Source organism: Morone saxatilis, unplaced genomic scaffold, assembly GCF_004916995.1.
Source record: "Morone saxatilis isolate NCDOM2014 unplaced genomic scaffold, NCSU_SB_2.0 Contig5, whole genome shotgun sequence".
In the NCBI taxonomy this organism is placed as follows: domain Eukaryota; kingdom Metazoa; phylum Chordata; class Actinopteri; family Moronidae; genus Morone; species Morone saxatilis.
The window spans coordinates 20,472,711-20,498,651 of NW_023340095.1; the positions used below are offsets into that span (position 1 = coordinate 20,472,711).

Genomic DNA, 25,941 nt, shown 5'->3' on the forward strand with positions numbered 1-25,941 from the left:
TAATGCAGCTCTTATATTATATCGTTACTTTTACTTATATTTCTTAATGCATTAGATAAATGACGCCTAATGAGTGCCTCTCCCATGTTTGGCACACCTTATGCCGATTTAATGGACCGCTGTGATCATTTTTGTCTACTGGAAATGATGATGAAAAGTTATGATGATTTAAAAGTTCCTAGGACTGTTCTGATGCGTCTCCATTGATGGCTCAGCTCAGCACAGATGACGGCAGATGCAGCTGCCCCTACCTGCGGACAGGTGAGGTAGTATCCGTTAAACTCCAGCTGTTCCCTCAGACTGCCGCCAACCATTCAGCCTCTGCAGGGGCGCTGTGTCCTCTCCGTCCCCGGTCTCCTGTCACCGAATCAGTCCTCTGCTGTCCCCGGCTGTCGGTCTCTGGTTCGGTCCTCACTGAAGCGGTCTGTAGTCATAAGACCGTGTTTAAAGGGGAACGCTCCGCGCCGTGTTTGCGGTCTCCGTCGGCGATGTCCGTACCACTCGTCCGGGATCCCAGCAGCCCCGGGGCTATAAGGAGCCAGGCGGAGGGAGGCATGTCTCTGACCAGCAAATCCCAAACCGGGCAGAGGGGAGAAAAAAAACACCCTCACACGCGCGCACAGCTCGCATGCATGCACGCACGTTCACTGAAACTGTAATCAGTTGTTGGGGTCTATTAATAGCCAATAGAAGCACATCAAACACACACATGAGCAGGGCAAAGTCAAAGTGATGACCTAACCTACAGCCGGTGCCTACCTGACTGTCTGAGGTCTGATGGTTTGGGAACTATGCTCAGGTTGTGGGCCTTTTGCTGATGGTGGGGAGGATGGGGGGTGTAAGGTGTGCAGGTAGTGTGTCAGGTATGGTATCTGTTTGAGATTTCTGCCACCACCACCATAATATATTGAGGAGAATGTCTGCACTGTGGACAGTTTTTGGGACTATTTCTTCAGTAGAAAGCATCCCCATTACCCATTATTATTAATTGTGGAAAGTCAGCCTCATTCATGGGTTATCTGTTAAATTATGGTATTGGTATTATACAATAATATCCTTTTAATAGCCTATGCTGTATGTGTTACTGACTATTTTTATTAGTTGAATTTATGCTTTTTAATGAAGCATGGTAAATGTGGTAAATGTGTTGATTTAACAGAAACATATGGTGTAAGAGAGTGTTTTACTGTTACTGCCTGTTGCCGTCATTTACTGTATTGATTAGAAAGGTCCTTCCTGTATATGGGAGCTGATCCATGCATGCAATAATACTACTGATGCAAATAGCCTATGTGAGGCTTTGGATTTATGTAAGAGTTAATAGAAAATAGTTTTGACTCTCCAGAGTAAACGGATCAGATGTTTACTTACAGTAAAATAAAAATGGTCCCACCGCTCTGATGGCAAACTTGAAAGGCCACCAAAAGCATGACCGTTTGACTTCTTGGCCAGGCACAGTAACTTTCTTGACTCTTGTCATCACCATGAGGTGACATGCAAGCTGATTTTGTGCAGGAAAATGTCCTGTATGAACATAAGCCTATACAAATATGTTATTAAGTGTACAGCTAAAATAATAATAATGTAAAGTGTAGTTCCTCTTTAAAACCATTTTTGCACTTTAGATGACCACAATGTAGGGAAGCCCAGGGGCAGACACTTCTTCATCTCCCCCTGGGGTTTCCTGCTTTGTTAATACAACCATGGAATCTATCATATTATGTCTGGCTAGTTTTAAATACTTTTCCATTCCCAAGCAAAATGTTTGTGTTCCCCTTGCAATACATTTGTATTCATTAGCAACACACAGCCGGTTTATTGATCGACCTGAACATACTGAAAGGGAAGTATTGTTTGTGGTGAAATTATTGTTAATTGGGACAATATTTGTCATTTCTTATGGCATCAATATCTATCACTATCACTATAGAATATCATATTAATTGTATTTTCTTTTTCTTGTGATTATAAAGTCCTTTTACTGTTATTTCTATTCACACACACACTAAGACATCCATTGTTTTATAGAAGTCATTTGGCCTTTTGTTGCGATGATCAAAAGACATTTCTGCTTTGAGCATCACACTGCTGCATCAGCGTTTCTAATTGGTGTCACTCTGTGGAATGTGGACTCACTCATCGTGAACATGTTGCCGCTCTAGCATGTGTTGAATAACAGCTTCTCATCCATCAGGAAGCATTTTATTAATGACGTGTACAGACATGGGCTATAGTGTAAAAAAGACATTTAGACACGTTGTTGTTATTTTTCTAAACCAAATTAGCTCCACTGAGAACACATTTTTTTAGAGAGAATTAGAACAAAAAAGATAATTAATGTTCAATATATATATTAAAAACAATAAATATAATCAAAGTCAAACAAAGTAAGAACTAAATGAAGGTATATTTTCATATATACTTATAAACAATAAGGAAATGTGGATGGTTGATGACTAGCTAAATGCTAACACTAGCATGGAAACTTGTCAACATGCTGATGTTCTGCATGTATAATGTTAACCATGTTCACCATCTTATTTTCACATGCTGACATTTGCTAATTTGCACAAAACATTAATGGGAATGTCACTGGTTTTGTAGGTATTTAATCATAAATCAAAGTATCGGATAAATGAAAATTCTGACCTGATAATGATGTTGGATGAAAAGTCAGTGGATCACCAAAGTTACTATAATTCACCCTGAGAGGAACATGGATGTCCGAGCCAAATGTCCTGGCAATCCATCCCATAGTTGTTGAGACATTTCAGTCTGGATCAAAGTGGTGAACTGAGAGATTGACATTGCCATCACTAAAAACTGAGTTCTAAAATTATCCAAAACCCAGACAAAAACAAAAAAGAAAGAAACAGATTCAAAATAATAATAATAAAATGTACATTTCAGAAGCACAAGAGAAAATGACACTGTTAAGTACAGTCTGGTCTTCATAATCTTCTCCCTGTATAATCAGATGTTGCTCTTGTTGTAATATAAGTGGCAAGCCAAAACTATTAGACATCTACTTAATCCATTGACTTTGAATGTCATTCCATTTGAAAGTAATTACACAGATGAAGTGTTATTGAAAGTGCCACAATATCCATCATTATCCACTCTTAACAACTCTTTTAATGTAGAAATTTTTGCAGTGAGACAGAGCAGACTAAATTAAGGAACTTTGTCTAATTAATTTTTTACTTGAGGAAAAAATCCTGGTTTCAAGTACAGAATGCTTATGCTGTTAATGATAGCATGCCCTGTATTTCACCTAAAATCAATCTGCTATGGAGTGGTCTCCCCTCATCTGTCCCTCTTAATTGGGGACATGACAGTCAGCAAAATAAACTGTGCGCATTTTTTCCCATGAAGGAGAGAACATGATTGGTAGCCATCAGGTATTTGGCTGCTTTGTCTAACGGGGAATTCCGGCCATTACTGGACTTGACTAATTAGTGGAGCCATGGCTTGGCTTCATTAAACGGAGTCGCCACATTCTTTAAAACCCAACGCCCCAACTCCGGACACAGGAATTTGGATTTTTAAGGTCTGGGATGGAGGAGATCACGGTAGCCGACCAAAGATAATTGTTTGAAGAGATGCCACCATAAACAGCAGCTTTCATCTTGGCGGCTGTGAGGCCTTTAGAGGAACACTATGTTAAAAGTTCATATTTGTGAAGAAGAAATAATGATTTGTGCTCTGCGTCTCTGATCCCTGGACCAACCTCAAAGCAATATGCCGCCGTTCTGAGGGGTTAGGAGAGAGGGCAACTTACTCAACAGTGTCACTCTGCCGTGTGAAGTTGTGCTTAGGAGGCCTCAGCCTGACAGGCAGGGGCGTGTCCAGACTTTTTTGACTGGGGTGGCACAAGTGAGGCACTGACTTATGCAGGGGTGGCATGAAGTATGTGTCCCTACTTTCCATTCATTCCCAATTTATGCAATTCCAGTACTGTTTGGGGACCATAGTATGCAGAATTATTTAAATAGAAATAGAAAATAGAGCCATAGAACCCATTTTTATTCCGATATCTTGAGGTCAGAGGTCAAGAGATACCTTTGAAAATCGCCATGCCAGTTTATCCATCGCCAAAATGCAGCCTAACTTTGAAGTTTGCACCTCCATTCTTCACACGTCTGTACCGGTAATCGACTCGGCACTGATTCATTGCAACATGCTAATATTAAAAACACAGGCACTCTCTGGTCATTGAGCTGCCAGTTTACCCCACAGTTTGGTCAGCTGCCACCTGGTTACGGCCAAGGCTGAGCTGAAGTAGCGTCGCAGCATGCCAATCTGTTGCTGACCATTAAAATGACACAGCATTTGAAAATGTTCTTGTCAAAGTTGTTATAATGAGGACCATGTAATAAAAAATAGCCAAACAAAAGCTGCCTGCTGCTGTCTTACATTTTTAACCATGTGGCACTGATCTGAAATAATATGACAACAACTGGATGGATTACCATGAAATCTGGTACAGACTTTCATGGTTCCCAGGGGATGAATCCTACTGACTTTGGTGATCCTCTGACTTTTCCTCTGGCGCCACCATGAGGTTGATACTTTTTGTTTTGAGTTAAATTGTCTTGATAACTATTAGATGGATTGCCATTACACTTGGTGCCGACTTTCATTTTCCCCTCACAAAGAATTGTAAGAACTTTGCTGATCCTTTAATTTCTCTGGTGTCATGATCATATCAGCATTTGAATTTGTCCAATATTTTCTTATTGACAATATACCTGCAAAATTAAGAAGCATTCTTTGAAATTATAAACATCCACAAAACTCTAAAAACCAACAGTGATGATGTGAATGTAATTTTTGGTAACATTATGAGATGTTAAGTGATTCCATTCTGCTAACTGAGATGAATGAATCAGTAACTGTGGGGGTCTGTCTGGTTTGAAGATAAACCAACATTCACTGGCATGTGCGCTGGCAAAATAAAAATCAATAGTTCTTAAAAATGTTTAAATGTATAACGGCTTTCTCCTTTTTTACTGGGATTTGCATGTGTTTTATCTGCTAAAAGTTATACAATTTGTGTAAAATGTTGGTAATAACTATTAAATAGTTTGTTTTATGCACAAAACCGTGAATGTCATGCATTTAGCATTTAGTATGATGTCATTTTATGGGCAGACTTTCTCTCAGCACCCCCATCTCTGACGGTTCACCAGTAGATGTACTCACCCTCACAAGAGAAAGTGGAAAGTTTAGGATTTAATGAAGTGATGCAATATCATTGAAATGTCCTTGATACAACAATGATACTAATACCTAACATGTGCACGTGCATGTCAGCCTGTGTTTGCAGGAGCTTATCATTATTCCATGAGAGTTTTTCCTTCCATAACCAAATATGTTCATTGATGAGCGTCTGTGTGACTCTGCGATGCCTCCGCCTTTCTCCACACAGCAGCAACTTAATCCCTAACTAACGGAGACTGTCCCCGGGCTCTCCATTCAGACCGCTCACCCCAGTCCCCTCTCCACCACCTGACCTTTGACCATGCAGGGGAAATGATAATAAATGGAGGAGGAGGAGGAAGGGGGAGGAGGAGGAGGAGGAGGAGGAAGGGGGGCAGTTTACATAGTGGACTGACCACAAACCACAGGAACTCTCTGCAGTTTTAACTTTATCCAACCAACAGAAAAGCATCTGGTGAAGGAATTGTCATGTAACAGAAATGAAAAAGAGGCAGAAAGAAAAGAAGAACAAAAACAACATCACCATCAACAGTAGTAATCCTGGATAACCAGTATCATAACTCTGGTTATCAACTAACTCTGGGTTTCCCTATCCAGCTACGAGTGCGTCCATGTGAAGCAGGCAGAGTTTGATGCTAAACAAACTGTTATGCTCATGTGATGCACATTATAAGATTAAATGTAACGCAAGCCAGTTTATGCTGCCAAAGCAGAGAGGAAGACTAATAGTTAATGCCTGATCAGGTCTATCTGACTCAAATGTTGCATTTGTAATCATGGGAGCTAATTAACAGTGTGTGGATTATTTTCATAGTAAACAACATACGGTATAATTTATTTATTTTTTTCAATTATCATCACAAAGTCGACCTCATGTTATTCAAAGCTAAGCTGAATATAAAGTGGCCACAGTGTCAGGAACCTTTGCACAATTAAAATGTAGCTTTAAACATCATTATGTATTTGCCATTGCAAACTATGCCTCTGCTTGTTAAGCCCAAAGATAACTGGCTAACCCATTTATCACTTAGTGGTACAGGCCACAGAAGAAGAAACAACAGAAGAATAACAATTCAATTCAAAATATTTTATTTGTTACTTATGGGACAATTTCAATGCGAGTGTACAAAGAGAAGTACACATAGACAACTCATTTATGCACATAAAAAACATAGATTAGAAGACATAGGATATGGCCAAAACTGCACTTGCATTTATAAGTCCATTGACCATTTCTTGTACTGTGAACAAAATGAGGAGACGTCAAAAAGAACAAAACACAAACAATAAAAGAATATGATAAAAATGAACAAGACTAATGCAAAAGATACATATCAAGCATGAAGTACAAAAGAATAAGAAAATAACTAGAAGAAGGTAAAGAACAACAAAAGAACATGAAAAAAAAGTTATTTCCGTATTACGAATATTGCAGTTGCAAAGTACACACAGTTTTAAAGTAGCCTATCTGAGGTTGTATAAATGAATAATGGTTTGGTAGTAGAGTTCAGTATTGAGTAGAGATTCACTGAGCACAGTTTCAGCTGTGACTGACTCATTCTGCTTCACCTCCAGTGCCCTACTTCCCTTCAGGCTCCTGGGCCTTTGGGCAGTTGAGGCGGGGAGGGATTAGAGGGGATGCTGGTGTGCGGGGCCGGGCCAGGCTGCAGCAACGCCAGCAGCGCTGTGAGCCGGTGTCGCCAGAGCGATCTGCCAGGTACGCCACGGCGGATTAGAGCCACTAGTGCTGGCACTGTGAGAGGGGCGACGTGAGGGGACGTGTCCCACGTAGCCCTCACCTCACAGGAGCATGGCTGTGAAGAACCATGGGAAAAATGTTGGTGGTTGTGGATTGGGGTGTCAAGAACAGCTGATGATCTCATTTAAATATATTTAAATGATTGAGAAATGTCTTAAATATCCTCTACTGTAACAAAAAAAAGCAGGTCTCAGATCATGTGGGTTCTAACAGTGTGTGAGATAAACTGTGCAGGTTTTTATGCACATTGTGAGGCGTTTAAGAATCGTGTTAAGTAGCTGAAGTTGTAGCAGCCTTTTTAGCCTGTTTCTGTTGCACTATAGCACCATCTGCTGCCATTTGGTACTGAGGGGAAAAAGCTGTCTTCTGCATTCAGGGTTCAGTTTACGAGGACTGACAGTCATCCAAGTCATAGGAGCTCTCTAGTGCAACGTCATGACAGACATCCAGGGAATGGCACAAGAATGTTAGTTGCTCAGGTTTCAAAGCCTATTTGTTATTTCAACCATAAAAAATACAGCTGAAAATTTTACTCTTGCAAGCATGTTTTAAGTTTGGTCCAACATGCATGATTGGCGTGACTGGTAAAAACTTGAGGTACATAACATTTACAAATACATTTTCCATTATATTTTTGAGATGTTCATTTGTTTTCTCATGAATTCATGATGATCCAGCTGCACAGAGCTGTTGGATAAATATTAAGGCACCATAGTTTTATGACACTGAACATGTAATTATGAAAATCTTTATTCAGCTGTTTTGTTTTGGATTTAATTAAGTGATCAAAACCTACACAGTCAAAGCAAAACTGGTTGTTCACTATTTCCAGTTATGCCACTTACAGTACGCTCTCCCATCCAATAAATACATCACCGCGTGGTTAAACACTTAGAACTGACCAAACAATGAATTAAATAAAAAATAATAAAAAAACATAAAAGAATTCATAACTGTATCTCTAATCAAGATGTTTTTATACATATCAGGTTATTTACAGGGATTAAATTAGTACAGGCACGCATCACTGACTAATAAAATGAATACAAACATGGTTATAGGAACCAAATTGAAACACCAAATCATCAGGGCAAATTAAGTTAGTTTACTAATGATGTTAATTAGACACTCAATTACTGGGGATTCTTCCAGCCTCATCAGTTATGTAATTAATGATCAACCAGGCCTTTATACTGAAAAATTGTAACCAGTTTTAAGTCCAGTGCTTTTCTATTAATACCACTCTTAATAGATAATTACATGATTGGTCATATTCTGTTTTCATTATTCTGTGACTTTCTATGCAATATACCTACTTGGTGTTAAAGTGTTGCAATTCACTCAAGTTGGTGTCCTGTACAGTCAGTTTAGAGTAGTTTCTTGGTTATTGCAGTATCAGTGATATACCAATTTGTAATCAGTATGTGTGAGTTGATTTTCATCTTGAACAAAAAAAATATTTGCTTTGTTTTTTATTTATCATGTCATAATGTATACTTTTTTAAATTAGCTGTATGTATCACCCGGTGCTGTAACTGCAACCCCGAGGTACAAGGACCCATGTTAGTGGTAATTGCATCTTGCAGTGTGGCTAATGTGGCCCCGTAGATGACTTCTCCTCTTCTTTCTTTAAAAAATTCTGTGGTTTATGGATCTCTCAGCTGCATAAACACTTTAGGAGGGCATGAAAGGATCATTATGACTGCTGGAGCGACACTATTTGTACAACTACGAGTTACTTTTCAAGAAGAAAAAATACACACATTTAATTTAGACTATTAAACTATAGAATATGTAAAACTTTGTGAGGAATCTTTGGATCTCAGACTGATCTGTTTTCCAGACTTCTTCGTGTGTAACCTCTGCAATGTGGAAGCAATACATTATACCACTCTCTGTGTTGATTGGCTGATGATGACGTCACCTCTGCAGGGCTCCAAGGAGAATTTACCATGACAACCACTGTGCACTATTATTGGATTTCCCTCTTCAGACTGTACAGAGACCTCACAAGAAGACTCACACCTGTTTAAGTGCTCAAACTGGGGAGAGAGGCAGGTTTCACACGCTGAGCTGAAACAAGAGGTTGTTAAAGATTTCCCCAGACACAGAGGAGGACATTACAGACCTCAGTCAAACTGCTCTGACACACAAGTCCTGAAAAATGTAGGGATGGATTATCTGAATTTATTAATTTAAAGATTGGTTTAAAATCAAGATACAGCTCTAAGAAGGTGATATTATCACCTGAAGTGCAGATCCGATATTCAAATTAAAGCTTTAGCTTCATAGTTCAACACAAGAGGGCAGCATTGTACTGCATGAAGTAGTAGAAGTATTTTATTTAAAGACCACTGCTATTGAAAGTAACCAGTAACTCCAGCTGTAAGATAAATGTACAGTGGTAAAGTAAAAAGTAAATATACCTCTGAAATGTATTGGGGTATAAGTATAAAGTAGCATGGAATGGAAATACTCAAGAAAGTACATGTTACTCAAAATTATACCTAAGTACTTAAGTAAATGTAATTAGTTACTTTCCACGACCGCTAAAGAGATGCTTAGCTTCAGATTCTGTTTGTATTATTCTGTAGTTTTTATAAAATGTTTTCTTCTTACTATTATTATTAGCTTCTACTGAGAAATTAAAAATACAATACATATCATATGTAACTTTTCTGTAAAAGCTCATTTGTCAATATTTGTTGTTTTTTAATTGACTCAAAATGTATTTTATACATAGACAACATGCCTCACTAACCACCAAACTAGGCTACCCTTTAACTCGTCATATTTACATTAAGGTGAAGCAGGCGTGGAGTGAGTAATCTTCGGTTTCCCCTTATTCATTAAGGAGTTTAACCACCTAAGGTATAATTAAGCAGTGTGTCTCTTAAACTTGCCAAGCAAAGGAACGTTGAGGCATTAATAAAAATAAACACATACGGGATCCTGTGTTTAAACTGAATGAGGCTGTGGGTGTGTGGAGATTGCAAAATGTTAGGTATTTAAGAAATTCAAGGTTAATGTGTTTAAGTGAGCTACTTGAAGGGATGTTCCTAAATGAATTATTTGTTAAATTTGTTGTACTGCTGGGCTATTGAACATCTGCAGAATGGCAAACTGGGCAAAAGTCCAGTTGACTGCTTTTACTACCTTGGCCTGGCTTTAATTATCTTCCTCCATCTTCTGTTGCTGATGTGATATTTCTCTACGAAGATGCAATGTGAAGCCCAGAACCAAACAGTGAACCAAACAAAGCTAGGGAAGAAAGATAGAAAGTGAGGAGTTGGTGGAGACCAAACAGAGCAAAAAGAGAGTGAATATTAGATGACACTGTGGCTCTGATCCTGTTAGATGTGGAAGAAGGCAACTGTTGAACATGTAACACATGTTGCTGAAGTTCTGCTGCCCCAAATGGCCAAAAAACTAATTACAGGTATAACTATTTTTACATTAATGTTAGTGTTAGAAGTATGGGTGTTAATTTTTTTGGGAATTTGCACTCCATGCCAGTAAGGGGCAATGATATAATTATGGGCCCATACTATCATACATCGGTGCACTTGATGTGTTTGGATGGCAGCAAAAAACAGTTCTCACAACTCATACACAATGGTCTGAAAATTGTCTATTGCAAAATAAAAATCCATAAACAGCAAGTCATCTGCTTCAGGTTAGTGTACGTGATGCAAAGAACAAACTGGAGTAAACCCCAGTGCTAGTTTGCTCGCTTATCTGCTTAACATTTGGAGCGTTTGTTGCCAATTAGGCACCAGGCTGAGGTATCAGCTGACTAATGGTGTCAGCTCTTAGTTTCTTTTATTCCTGATTTATGGACTTATTTAGCAACTTTGCATCTTTTACTACACACACTGCTACACACAGATTCTGCATTAAATATGAAATAGCTTGTTAGTCACTTTGCTGTCACTCTCACTAATTTCACTGCTATTTCAGACTCTATCCTGCTTTTGCTTCAACCTCTGAGACATTTGGATATGTTCAGTTACTTGATAAACACTTTAAAATAAACAAAATGGAGAGTCAAGGTTGTAGTGTGTAGCACAAGTGATGGAGAAAAACATTTATTGAATAGTGTTTCTGTACACAGTTATGTGATTGGTCCTTTAAATGTGTAGTTTCATTTACTTACATATAACCTGACATTTACAAAGCTTAAATCTACATGCAAAAACAACAAATACATGAGAACGTCAGATACAGTTTCACTGTCATTTAAGTTTTACTATCAAACACCAGGGGGCAGAGTAGAACTGTACCGACTGTCATTCATTACTGGCCAGAGAGAGTCCTCCCAGCTTCCAACAACAGATCAAATGTAGAATTCTTGGTCTTCTTCTACCTTGTCTGCCTCTTCAACTGGTGCACTAATAATGCTGCAACTGTCTGACTGGTTTATGGAAACATCGCTCAGGGATGGAGCGGTACTTGTGTTCACACTGGTGCTTTGGATCCTTAACCCCAACAAGGTAGATGGGGTGTTGGTGGTGAAGCTGTTTGGAGTCCGGCCCAGTGTGGCTGCCCTATAGGTGTTCTCTGGGATTCCAGGAGAGAGGGAGGGTCCGATGTCTTCTGGTGGCGCCGATAATGGCCGAGTCTGTGGCATGGTGGATTTGATGTACGCAGACACCACTGTAAGGTCCACACTGCTGCCTGGATTTACTTTGTCCCCTGTGTCCACATCCGTCTCCTCAGCCCCAACCAGAGCGTCAATGTTGAGCCGGAAGGGCGGCACGAGGGAGGAACTCCTGTTGAGGGAGTGGCTCCTGTGATGGGGGCTGGGAGATGGGCCAGGAGAGGAGCAGGTGGAGTGGGAGCTGGCTGAGCCCAGGTTGGGTAGTGAGAAGAGGGAGCTAGACCGGTGGCCCCTCCACTGGGTCCTCCAGCTGTCCGGATGTTGCTGGTCTGCCCACTGCTCCTGCTCGTCCGGCTCCTCGTAGGGCAGAGGGTGGGAGCTGTGGGGGGTCTGGTGGACTCTGAGACGGGATGTCGCCCGATGGTGGTGCCGACGGTTCCTGTAGGAGGAAGCGTTTCGGGTGAAGGTAGATGGAGCCGAGGCTGATTCAGTGATACTGGATGATATGTGGCAGGGACCTTGTTGGTGTTTGAAGTGTACGCCCTGGACCTGAGCACAAAGGAAAAGAAAACCAGTGAGGATAAATACTGCAGTGTATATTCACCTGTATTCATATCAGACAGTCTAACCAGAGGTACACTGCAAAATGGAATTCAAGAAAGTCATAACATCTTATTTTAGGGTGATTATATGTAATATAACTACTATATACTTTTGAAAGATAAAAACAATCTTGCAAAGCACTATTTTCAATACATTATTAACGTGTTTTAAACAGAGCTATACCATTTTGACTTGTCACAGCAGAAAAGGCACAGATGGAACCAATAACATTAACACTGGCTCTGTTCCATAAAGTCTCAGTAAGCCACAACAGTGAGCCAGCATACAAGCATACCAGCTGTGGAACTGGCACTACTCAGTGTAATGCACTCCTTATTAATGTTATTGATAAGACCCGTGCTTTTACTGGTGTGACATGTTAAAACGGTCTGTAATCTTACATTAAAACTATACTTAAGGACTGAGTACTGCAGACTGTGACACACTAGTATTACACAAAATTACACTTGAGTTTAGTAAAGCTTATTCCAATGTAATGTAATGTTTTCAGATTTTCTGCAAAGCACACCTTTTGGGTACACTTGAGTTCAATTAAAACTCATTCTAGTTGCTGCACTGGCAGCGTGTATTTGCTGACAGCCTCCTTCACTGCTCTGTGTAGAGCCACAACTAAAACTGTGTTTACCCACAAAGACAGAAATATGCATTCCTTTCATCGCATTTGATGTTGTTTCATCACGCCTGGTTCTGCTTTAGAAAGCTCGATGTTTGAGCAACTGGGGGCATGCACAAGCCTCTGTTCCACTCCCAAAATTTCACAACAAATGGACATAGAAACGGCCTTAAACTGTTTGCATAGTAACACTGCCTGTTCCACCTCTCATCAGACCTGTACATTAGAAAAACAGCAGTGCGGTTTGACCGACTGTGTTGCATCAGCAATGTTCTCAGACAGTACAAGAACAGCTGTCATCATGTGAAACCATTATGTACGGTTGTGGGTATTTATAAAGCCCAAATCACTAATTCAGCACATGTACCCGTAAATCATCATCATCAGTGATTTCTCCATCACTTCACTCATTCACAAAGTGCTTCAAAACTGAGGATAAAAGATTTTTTAAAGACATTTTTGCTTTTTATGCCTTTATTTGATAGGACAGGTGATGAGGAAAGGGCGAGAGAGAAACGGGGGAGTTTGGAATTGGACCTGGGAAAGTTAGTCCCAGTATAAAATATTATTAACATGGGAAAATAAAGTCTTCAATGTAAATGAAAAGAATGATAAAGATCATCATTCATAAATAATTATGTAAAAATATTATGCCTTTGATTGAAATAATACCATCAGTGAAATTGGCAAACAGCCTAAACAAACATTGTTTTTCTTACTTTATTTTTAACCTGCAGATACCTTTATAAAACTGTGTGCATGATGGTCTGACTATGCATGAGGTGCACTCATAGTTACTGCACATTCTTTTATTATAAATAAAAACCAGTTAATGTGTGGGAAATACCGTATGCATGGTTTTTAAAAGTACACACTGTTTATACACCTGGCCCCTGGTGTCCACCAGCAGGTTCTATGGTTGCTTTGGTTCTTTGGCCTCCCCTGCAGCTGTGTCTGCAACGGGGTCTTTGAACGTGGCCCATTTGAATTCCGTGTCATCAATCTCCCACAGGTCTGCCTAGTTTCAAGAACCTTTATCTTGAATGTCTGAAGTTTCATTGCCTTTATCAAGTCTGTTTTTGCCTGTTTTAAGGTCAGACAGTGTTATGTACTGGCCAGATTTCAGGTAACCCCATTGGCAGATTTTGCTGTTTCATATAAAAAGAAATCCGAAGATTTAACAATATTTAACTGGAGCTTGAAGGTTCATTCTTGATCTTTGAATAGCAGTCTGAATCTTTCAGACATGTTGCTTGTTTGTAGAAGGGGACTGTTGCAATGTAAGAGAGCCCAGAAACTCTCCCATCTTGGTGTATGTCCTGAAGAGGTAGTTAAACACGAGGTCACAGGGGTTACAAAGAAAGGAGATGCATATTCACGAATGTTAACCTCTCCCTGTCGGACTCGCATGCAACCAAGAACTCCTCACGCGACGCACAGGCAGCAAAGTGAAGGAAGAAGGGGTACAAGGGAACCCCAGGGTTTACAAAAGCCCCCACACGCTCCCTGTTCTCAGCTAGTCGGCCACTTTATGAATCATACCAGCAGCTGGAGAATTCATCAACGCAGAGAGGAGCCCCATGTGTATCACACCTCCATTTACGGACCAAAACACAGAGACTGCTGTTCAGAAAACCTTGCTATACTGCAATTCTACAGTCTGATCATCATCCACAAAGTACCAGGTCTGGAAAAGTAAGAAGCAATATGCTAGATTCCCCAGTTCTGACACAAATGCGGAAATTTTCTTTTTTTAACATACAAGGCAGCTGCAGCAGTATTAACTTCACTGCTCTGTCAGTTCAGTTTCTCGTCTATGTTTTCCCTCTCTGTAAGTATTAAATGCACTGGACCCTCCTTCTCTCGAGGCTGATAGTTTCTCCATGTTTCTGTTCTCATGTCTGCTCTGTCATCCGCATTTCCAACCAAACAATACAAGCAGAAGCAATAACTTTCCACACAGCAGCCTCAAGACAATTTTTCCAACAGCACGGGGATAAGGGGAGTTTGCAGATTTCCATATGTCCACGCTCAACAACAATAAATATCATGGAAGCAAAACTTGAGTTGAACTGTGATTTACCACAACCTCATGACTGATGTCTGCAATGTGATGGAATAAATTGAAATATTTATACAACTTAAACTTTGAAAGTATTATCCCGAGTTTATCATCTAAGGAATTTATACAGAAAGAAATTAAACATTTGCTGGTTCAAATGTGAGAGTTTGCTGCATTTCTGTGATTTAAGTCATTATAAATTGAAGCTCTTTGGTTTTGATTGTTAAATAAAGACCTCACCCTGGGCTCCGGGAAGTTCTGATGGACATTTTTCATAATTTTCTGACATTTTAAAGTCTAACCGTAATTGATGAATCTTAAAACCAAAATTGAGAAATCAGTTTTCAAAACATAACTGGCACTATTAAAGCAATTTAAAACACAGAGCACAAATATATTAATACAATTCCTAAATTAGAAGAAAGTAACACCCCCACCAGAGTCTCTAGCCATGCTAGTGGCTCTATGAGGCTAACTGGTCATGTTGATATGCTAACATGCTGATTTCATGCAGGTATAATGTTTACCATGTTTACTTTCTTATATTAGCATGTTAGCATGCCAACATTTGCTAACTGATGGGATTGTTAATCATTTTGAAGGTATTAGGTCACATTATTAGTACCAGTTTTGGACAAATTTAAATATTTGTCCTACGGTGGTGCTATATGAAAAGTCAGTGGATTACCAAAGCTACAGCCAGAATTCATCCTGGGGTTGACATGAATGGACCAAATTGAGATATTAAATCCACAAATGTCAGCCTCATGGAGCAAAAGTAGGGGACCAAAAATGTCATTAGGATTCATCCACTTGGGATCTTGAATGTTTGCACAAAACCTCATGGCAATCTATCAGATAGACCTTTTTCACAGCAGCCATTTTGACATGAATTAGTGTTACTAGTGATACAGATTAAGGTTCTCTTTCATTCAAGCCAAACAGAGTCAGGGTGCTGCTATTGTCCATGTTGACTCAATGGAAAGTCTCTGCTCCACTAAATGGAATGGAACCTTAATTTGTATCATTGGTAACACCTGTGTTTACCCTACTATTTCATGTCAAACGGGCTGCTGTGAAAGAGGTCTGTAGTTGTTGAGATATAAGTGCTGGACCGACCAACAGACCACATCTCTAGAGCCATATCGCTATCATGGCTAAAAACAAACAGCACAATAGGCAAAAGCTATTATGTTGGATAAAAGTGACAGGTTATTCCAAAAAATAAAATAAAAAAGAGCACAAAACTGCTGTTGACTGTTGACCAAAGTGTCTCTATGGTAACAGAGGGCAGCTCGTTAAGCAAATGTCTCGTTAAGGGAACAGCTGTCTGTGTGAGTATCTGGTTGAGTGGACGCTCTGCTGATTGAGAGGCAAACAATCAGACTCATTATCTGCTGCTTTGGACAAATAGCAGGCAGGAGAGTATGACTTCCTTTCATGAATTCATGATTTGGTTAACTCACTGCTCTCAATGAGTAAACGACAGCCCCTCATAGGCTCTCACAAGAACGGGACAGACATACGTACGTACCGACAACCCAAATACATAATGCCTCTGGCTATGGCTACTTGCTGGCGCTGTGGCATAAAAAAAGGGGAATATTGGACTTACATTCACCAGGTGGCTAGAAACTCCACATGTTGCTCCGTAAGTGCTGGATGTGTAAGTAAACAAGTTCACCATATCAACTTAAAAGGTGATGATATGTCAATACTGTGTTAACAAAATAAATATATAAAAATATATAATTATTGCAGGTTTAATGGTAGAGTTAGTTGCTTGGGAATGTATTGTATCAATGAGGGTTGTCATAAGGATGAAAACAGAAATGTGTCTGTGTGTGAGGAGGAAAAGTGAGTGTAATAAAGCTCCAGTGTTTTCCTTTCTCCCTGCTCAGTGTCTCTCATCTTTCTTTTTAAAACCACTTCTGCCCTCTGTGTCTGCTCTCTCTCCTCTACAGTCCTCTGCCTCCTGTTTATCCTCCTCTCACTCTCCTCTGTCGCTTTCCTTCGCTCTGAGCCATGAAGCGGTTGCACGGCTGCATATTTATCTCTCCCACACAGGAAATAAAGAGGCAGTGAGTGTTGTCGTCTACAGGCTGTGATTTAAAACGTAATGATACTTGAGGCAGGACGGGTTTGTGTGCGTGTGTATTGTTAACCCAAAGACGCTGCAGGTCAACAGCATGCATGTGTAATTTACTGAAACTATATCTGTGCATGTTTGGGTGAAAGCGTGTGGGCCTCCGTCTGCTAATACGGAATGACAGGATCTGTCCAGTTTTCCGTGAGGACAACACGCTACAATGCCGGTGAAGAGCCACAGCAGGGGGTAATGAGGTTGTTGACATGGCAATGATCAGACCCTTACTCAAGCTTTATCTTGGGATAAGCAAGGTCAGCCAGAGATATGACCTCAGAGAGCCAAAAACACCACAAATGAACACTAATGTTAAACTACACGACATTGCTGAAACAAAATTATCTGTGAATCAAGTTAATAAATGTCTGTCTTCATCTGTTGAGATGTTTGTTTGTGGTTTCCAAAGCTCTGATTCTATCAAAGCTGAAACAATTTATTTAGATTCATTGTTTCAAATCATTTTTCAAGAAAAAAATACCAAACATTCCCTTGTTAGTTGCTAGTCTGTGCTAAGTGTGAGGATTTGCAGCTTCTGTTATATATGATCGTTTGTGAACTTTTGGACTGTTGTTCAGGCTGAATAATACATTTGAAGAAGTCACCTTGGGGTCTGGGACATTGAGATAAACTAGGAAAGTAATGGGCATTTTAATCAGTAATGAAAACGGTTGGTAGGGGCAGGCCTAGATTCTGTGATATAAAGAAAAATACAACAAAGTAGCATTTTTTGTTGCCATTCCACAGACCCTATAGATAACAAAGTTGACATTATTTTGGTCAGGCAGTAAAAGTCCCTTCATTTTCTGCACAGACAACAATAGGTGAATGACTGTTGGAGAACTCTCAAAGCTGGGACGGACAATATAATCTCTTGTTGGGGTAATCAATATAAAACTTGTGTTAGAAAATATCTGTTGAAAAATACTCAAGATAAGGTAGATCAAGTCAACTACAAATCCCAAGATTCCCTTTGCTGTGAAACATTCAATCATAAAGCTTTAATAAAATAGACCCTTTTCACAGCAGCCATTTTGACATGAACGAGTAGGATAAACACAGGTGTTACCGATTACACTGTTTAAGGTTCTGTTCCATTTAGTGTAGCAGAGCCTTGGAACCGAACCTTAATTAGTATAATTGGTAACACCTGTGATTACCCTACTATTTCATGTCAAAATGGATCCTGTGAAAGGTCTGTTTGATTGTGTGCACTGCTCACTGCAAGTTGAAGCTAAAAATTACGCTTTGTAGAAACCTGATAAAACATTCAGCAGTTTAAATTTGGCAGCTGTAGTTTTACAGTTGTGATGATGAAAATTTGCTGCAGCTGTGAGTGTCTTCATCTCCATAGGGTAAGCCATCGCCCAAAACTAACACATTTTGGTAAATGTGCTTACTTGCTTTCTGGCCACGGATTTGAAGTTCAAACCCCCCCCCCTTCCAGTCTTTGTGCTAAGCTAAGTTAAGCTAACTGACGCAGTGTAATACAGTGTGTTACAGTACGGAGAAACCACATGACTTCAGGCCAGGTGGCAGTTAAGAATCATGCATATGGTCCATTGTCATGATAGATTAGCTTATTGTTTCCCTCAGTGCTGTTCCAATCCCAGTAATGGACTGCTGCTTAATCGGCTTGAACTTTCAAAACTACTTATCTGACACAGCCTCGGCACATATCCCCTCTGAAACTGATACCCTCCAAACGTGTGTGTGTGTGTGTGTGTGTGTGTGTGTGTGTGTGTGTGTGTGTGTATACACATCTTTTCTAATACATCTTCTTGTGATCATCGTGAAACAGTTAGATGTGTACATGCAAACTTTTTACAGACTGGCTGAAGGATGGATGATGATGGATACATTTATGGTTGGATGGATGGCCTGAAGAGGGGTACAAATTAAGAGAGACTCAATGCTACTTTGTCTGCCGTATGAGTTTGTTTTGGCTGCAGGATCTGTTTAACATCCCTCTCTGAACCATGTTTTTCTTTTCTTTCTTTCTCTCTCAGTTTCTCTTGTTCTTTCACCCGAGACACTGACTTTCATCTCTATATTTCTTACAGACTGAAGACAGAGCAAATAAAACGTCCTTCTTTCTGTGGTTATTTTGTCATGCATCTTGGTGACTACAGTGCTCTGAGAATAGAGCGTTATATAAAACTTGTTTAGCTAGATGGAAAATAGAATAAAGAAAATAGAGTTATGAGCAAAAAAATGAAAACAAATTACTTGTTCCCATGGGCAAACTTTTCAAAATCAGTTAAGTAGTTTTGGGGATATCCTGATTATTAATAATAAGTATTGAAGCCATGTGGAGGTAATCAGTGTAACCTGGGTAACACAAAGAGTTGGTATTTCACATACATTTTGATTGTACTCATTTGAAAACACCAATCATGATCCAAAGCCTCTCATTTACAGCCCACCATTGTATTTGAGTGTCCCTCAAACATTAGTGTTTATGGCATGGACACCCAAGATTTATTTGGCACAGGTAAAAACTGGCACCAACAGAAAGCGATCTCTCACCTGCAGCAAGATCTTATTTCCATCGTAGTCCTCTGTCTGCCAGCGGACCTCACTGATTGGGCTGCAAGGGTGTGGCAGCAGGGGCACCAGCGCCCCGACATCTCGTACTCTCACCTCCATCACCGCTGACTCCAGCACCACTGGGCTCTGACCTCGGGGGAGCCTCTTAAACGACAGCTGGATCTCCATATCCGGGTTGGAGTACACCACAAAGAAGCAAAAGTCCTCCTTCTTCTGTGCTACCCTGCGCTGAAGCAGCAGCTTGTAAAGCCGCACCATGTCGACGTAATTCTCATGTCGGCAATAAACAGTGAATCGCACGATTTCTTTCCCATAATGGACCTGCCGCACAGCCCACAGCGGCGTGCCAGGAGACAGAGTGAAAAAGTCTTGACTGCATGGTGTCAGCGGTAGCATCCGCCGGCCATTGCTGACTTTCTCGGTGTGGTGGTAGTGCCAAGGTGGCCTCTGCAGAGTACGATGCAGCATCAGTATCTGCTCCTCACCGCCGTACCCCTCCTGGACGAAGAGGATGACCGCCAGGGCTGGCTGGCAGGCTGCAGCCGGGCTGCCGTTTTGATGATGCTTGTGCCTGGGTCGCTGGGAGATGGAGGCCCGCTCTGAGACCCGGAAGAGCTGCAGCTCAGGGTGAACCCACGCCAGCACAGCATCAGCAGCACGCTGCAGGAACTTGCCCTGGCCGGGGTCGGCGATGAGGTGGACGCTGACGAGGAAGGGATCCTGGAACTCGCCCATGGATAACTCACCTCCACATACAACAGCATCAAATAAGATAAGAGAGGGTGGAAGGGGCAAGAAGGGCAAGTGGAGAAATGGGATGAGAAAGACAGAGAGAAGAAGAGATACAATTATAATTATATTAATTACAATTACAATAATTCAACAATTCAATCTTTCTTACTGCAATATATGTGTATGGCACCTACAGTGTGCTTAAGGTTGGGAAAAGATTCTGGTTAAGATGTGGTTGAGCTTAGGCAACTACACCGGTGAAGGTCTGGGTAAGATTGTGATCAAGATGAAACTTTAGTTTCCCAAATGACTGTCGGATGCACTTGCCCATCCACTACCCCAACCTTTGTACCCTTACCTTCTACATAAAGGCACACTACTTCTTCTGCACTGACAATGAAAATTGATAGTAGTTGTAAATCATACATAAAAAAAAAAAAAAAAAATGTCTTTCCTTTTCCTTTGTTTACCTCTTGGCTGAAGTTTTTCCATCCTTTCCCTGCCTCTTTCCCTCTTCCCACAGATCTCTCACTCACTCACGTCCTTCTCCATTTCACTCATCCAGATCTGACTCCATCTTTCTCCCAATTTTTGTTTACATTTCTACCCCCTCTCACCCTCCCTCTTTTCTCTACTCCAGCAGACCCATGTGGAGCAGGGCTCCTCTGTGGAGGCTCATTAGTGCCATTAGGAGGTCATTACTGAAGCCCAGAGGAATGTTCCAGACCACAGCAGGAGCGATGCATTCAGGTGTAGCCTCCCCCTGAACCCCTGACCTGGAAAAGCTCGGCACCCTGGCACAGGTACTGCAAAACCACCAGTGAAATGTTTCCAAACTACAGTCATATTTATCCAGTGTTTTCACTCTTGCGTGTTACATGTACACACTCACACTGTATCTCCTCATCTCCGTGTTCCCTCATTCTTTCTTTTTGGAGGACTTTTACTATGGTCTTTATCTCACTTCTCGGGGGACTTGTCCCATTTTGTGTCTGCTTTGAGGCAGTTTGGGAAAGAACACACAGTCTTCTTGTCCCTGGCACAGCAGACTGTTTGGCTCTTGCCAGAATCCCTTCATGAAACAGAGAGGCCAAACAGGGACAGGTTCAGTCTCATGAGTCCCGTTGGCCTTTGCAAAAGGACAGTTTCTACTTGACCAAAGTGGTGACATTTTCTAAATGTTAAGATCAAGTAACAAGGAAATGTTGCTTAAAGGTGGCCATTAGAGGTGTAACGACACAGTCAGCTCTGGGTCCAAAATGATACACAAGACAGGGTTCACGGTTGGATACACTTAAAGTCTTTTTTAACAAAGTTTGAATGAAGCAAAGTGTGATGGCAAGTATAAAATGTTTAACCATTTCTTCGTTATGTATAATATTGTGTGTGTTTTGGGTGTAAAACTTTTCTATTTAAGTGTGAAATTAAAACTAGAGAATATCTAAAAACTTACAAGTTAAGTGAATTGAATGATAAATCACTGATTTTATTCCCATCTTCTGGTTCTTAAAATTGTTACAACCTAAACCTAAATAGACAAGGTGATAAGGTGATTTGAGAGGAATCCGATTCAATAAGTGGATTTCAGGTTGGATACACGTTTGATAAAATGCCATCAAACCCCAACCATACCACAGTGTCCTCATGTCGAGAGATAAATACAGCAGGATCAAGAAAGATCCACTGCAGGCTTAAGCTGCATGCCAGGGCACAGACGTCCTGACACACACACACAGACACACACAGAGACAGGACACCACGCTCATTAACGACTGCTTGATCCCATTAGAATCAATGTCTGTCTCCCTGACATGTAGCTGGCATCCAGAAACCAAACACAGGGATGATAGGGATCTTTAAGGGTATTTACTGCACAGCACATTGCCATCACACAGACAGCTTCTTTGCAGTAACTCCTACTACACACTGTTCTCACAGTATCCGTTTTCAGGAGTCAGAACCTGAAATGAGCCCAACAGGAACTTCTGCCCAAACTGTCCGACTTCTGCCTCATGAGAATTAATGATAAACAATAAAACAAACAGAGAAGCCAATAATGATATATCATCAATCAATGTTTTGGTTATCCAAATGTCTCAGTTTCTTGCTCTTACATTTTCAGTTATGTTCCACTCTTTTTGTCTATTTACCTGTTTTGCCTCTATCACTTTTCTTTCCCTGCCTCTCTCCTGCCCTCCTGCTTCATCCCATGTCTCCTCATCTCTTGTTAGTCGGTAACTAAAATGACTCAGGGATTAAAGAAGAATCTAAGTTTGGGTTAGGATCGAGGCCACAGACAGGCTCCCACACACACTGAGGGCCACACACCCGTTTATTTCAGTCTGATCGCATTAGAATCAGTATATATCTCACTGACATCTAACTGACATATAAACCAATGTTTTTAATCCTAGACAGACCCTCCAACCTGAAATAATTTCACCCTTCAAGAACGCTATTGCCAATTCATTTTATTGTCTGTGCATTCTTTCAGGTGGTTTGTATTCTATTTGAGGAATCACATTGTCAGCATTTAAAGGCAGTACATTTTAAGTACCAGTTGATTTACGCCTGTAGCATCGACCATTACAAAACTTTCATGAACCAAAAGTTGTTACAGGCTTGGTCAGATTCCATGGACCACAAAAGTGCTGCATAAAAACTTGAGCTTGCTCATTCATGTTAATGAGTCAACTATGTTGGTACAGCAGCCTCAGAGGGCGCTGGCAAAAAGGGTAGCTTGGCAAATAGATGATACACCAACCAGCAATGCATCCATATGTGAACGCATCCATGGGATCATTTCCTGCCAGGCCGCAATTACATCACATTGTAAAAAAGAAGAATAATAATTATACAACTTGATAGGCTATTTGTGTGGTACTGTACCTTGAACTTACTGCTGTGTGGGGAACTGGTTCCAAATTGTCCTATCTATCAGAATCATCAGTCCAAGCTTTTCAATTAGTTTTACCGATGCCGGCATGTTTTTCTGACAGTTGCACATTGCAAAACGGTGATGTCAAACTCATGCCTCAACGCTGCTACAAACTTGCAACAAGAATGAGTCATGGCTGAGAGGAAGAAACGGTCCAAAGAGTGGCAACATTTCACGAAGAACCTTAACTACTGACTACATAATTGTACTGTTTCTACACTGTGTAGTGGCCTTGTTTACAGATGCATTTCCCTCAAGAAATCAACATAATGACAGATGTAAGTGATGCAGGTTTGATCAATAACAGACATACAGAAGACTGAGTAGTTCATTGTAACTTATCTGCTGTTAAGTACCAGTCAAGTGTAGTTCAGTTCGGTTCAGTAGACAGATGCATCTGTTACAAGTACAACAGAAAATCCACTCAGCAGCCACATACACATGGTACTGAGTTGTATCATTTGTTACAGTTAATAAAAAGATTCAATTCAATACCTCGTATTCAAACCGATGCTTTCCTCTAGCAATAAGGGTTACCAGGAAGCTGGCACAGAGAAGAATAAATTAGAGATTAAGTAACCCCAATCCTGTGAAGGGAATGAAGGGGGTTTGTGTGTAAAGCTCTGGAGGAGTGTGTCTCTAAGCTCTTAATCCACTCGAGTCTTCAAACTGAAGCTGATGTTCTGACTCGACTCACGCACACATACATGTGCGCAACCATCCTCAACACACATAAAATCAATTTGCACATTTATAGACAGGCCTGTTTTTTCTAATACTCACAGACTTTTACCTTCGCTCTGTGTTTAAGTGTTAACTGGCAACACATGCTCACAGCCATACACACAGATGATGACGTGAGATAAAACAACACGCCTACTAGTGGCCCCTGCACATATGAGAGTGATTAGCAGAGAAAACTCAACAAAGGCCTCTGAGTGTGTTTGTGTGTGTGTGTGTGTGTGTAAGTACTGCAGTCACAGATTTAGCTAGCTTGGCCCTCAGTGTAAGTCAAAACAACTGAAGGAGGAAATTCAAGATGGGGGCCCCTCTTTGTCATCTAATAAAAAGAAAGAAAAAAAGGATTTAAGTTCTAGCACTCATGCGTCAGTTTGACTGGTGCCAAGGAAATTAAAATGTAAAGTATTGACTATAATATTTAGGTTCTGTAAGTGCAGTAAAATCTACTTCTCATTATTTCAAAGTGTCAAACACTGTTACCCCTCTCCTCTCAACTCTCCTTTGTAAACTAACTGTATGTGGGTCACTTATAACCCCAATAACAGATTTTATTGATCACTTGGAGGCAGCAAAAACAAGTTGTGAACACATACTCACAAATGATGAAATGATGAATGAACGTGAATGAACATTCACTCTCTTTTAGCTCTGTTTTTGGTCTCTACCAACTCTTAAAGGAAATATCTGACTCTTAGCTGCTAATTGCTCCACTATGTTCAGCAGCTAGTCTCTGACTGTGTCTGTCGGCTGTTTGTTCCAGCAGGTAGTGTACAGTGGGGTTTTTAGAGCTACCTGCTGTGCCTGAAGCTGTGAGAGTGGTGAGAATGAACCAAAACGGTAAAGTTGAGGGCCAGACAGCTAAACAATGAGCAACAATCTATAATTTTCCTATTCTCAACAAATCGGATTTGGTGTGGTGTTATGGGCTTTATTGACAATAAGATAATACAGAATTCCAGTCTCATCCTTTAAGCAGTGACAGAGACTCTGAGACAGTAAAGTAGGCTGCCAACCCTAATGTTTCACACAAGATAAAAGCAATTAGATCAAAATGTTTTCTGGCTTCAAACTGCTGCTGGTTTCAAACTTAAGAATTAGATAGATTAGATAGGTTACGACAGACTGTTGTGGGGAATGATTATAAGGGGAGGCTTAGTGAGGAAACCAAAGCCAGTCAACAGCGCTAGTCCATTTCCATGCATATCATGTGACCGTCACCATCTTAACAGACCTGGGACGAGGAACCTTGGATTAGTAGAGGGACAAAAAGCTGAAGAGGTGCTAATGCTGTGCCTATTTAACTCTACTTTTACACAAACATAAACAAACACGGTGCTCTGTAGTATTTGGATAGTGACATTAAATACATAGTTCCCCAATTTTAGGAGAATACAGGCTAAGTTTTCCAGGGCCAAACAGTATGATGTTCTTGAGACACAAACACACCTGAGACTAGCAGCAATTTAACTAACAATACAAAAGAACCCAACACAGACCTCATTAGACCAAATATAAATTGAACCTGACCGGCTACGGCTCCAGGGTCGGGTCTTGGTTAAAAAGAACTCATGAAAACGTTTGACCCCGTATCCTTTTAAACCCAATGTGCTGGAGTGCAGATCCAAAACAACAAAACATATTTCACTGTATATTCAGTGCACATTCAACACACTCACTAACTCATTACCATGAAGGGCCCGCAACAAGGCTGACAGACAAAACTGCTTCAATTAAAGCATTAACAAACAGCTGACTGCAGCATATTTGGCTGCGATCACAGCCTCATAGTCCAAACCTTATTCTGGAGGACGCACATTTGGTAACACTTAATCCAAGCTGCCTTATGACGGAGCCTGGATCTCATACCAATAACTAGGGAGAAAGTACTGGTAGTGTGTGTGTGTGTGTGTGTATGTGTATGTGTATGTGTATGTGTATGTGTATATGTGTATGTGT

The 25,941-nt window shown here is 40.6% G+C and overlaps 1 protein-coding gene across 1 annotated transcript in view; it reads right to left on the reverse strand.

The window, feature by feature from the left end:
* Window positions 1-11,046: 11,046 nt before the first annotated feature.
* LOC118338633 (protein FAM124A) overlaps window positions 11,047-25,941 on the reverse strand; it is a 29,064-nt gene continuing 14,169 nt past the window's right edge. Inside the window, exons 3-4 of the mRNA XM_035675912.1 lie at window positions 19,554-20,320; window positions 11,047-12,131 (exon numbers count right to left, since the gene is read on the reverse strand). Coding sequence (XP_035531805.1) covers window positions 11,319-12,131; window positions 19,554-20,320 — 1,580 coding nt within the window. The 3' untranslated portion in view covers window positions 11,047-11,318. The remainder of the gene's footprint in view (window positions 12,132-19,553; window positions 20,321-25,941) is intronic.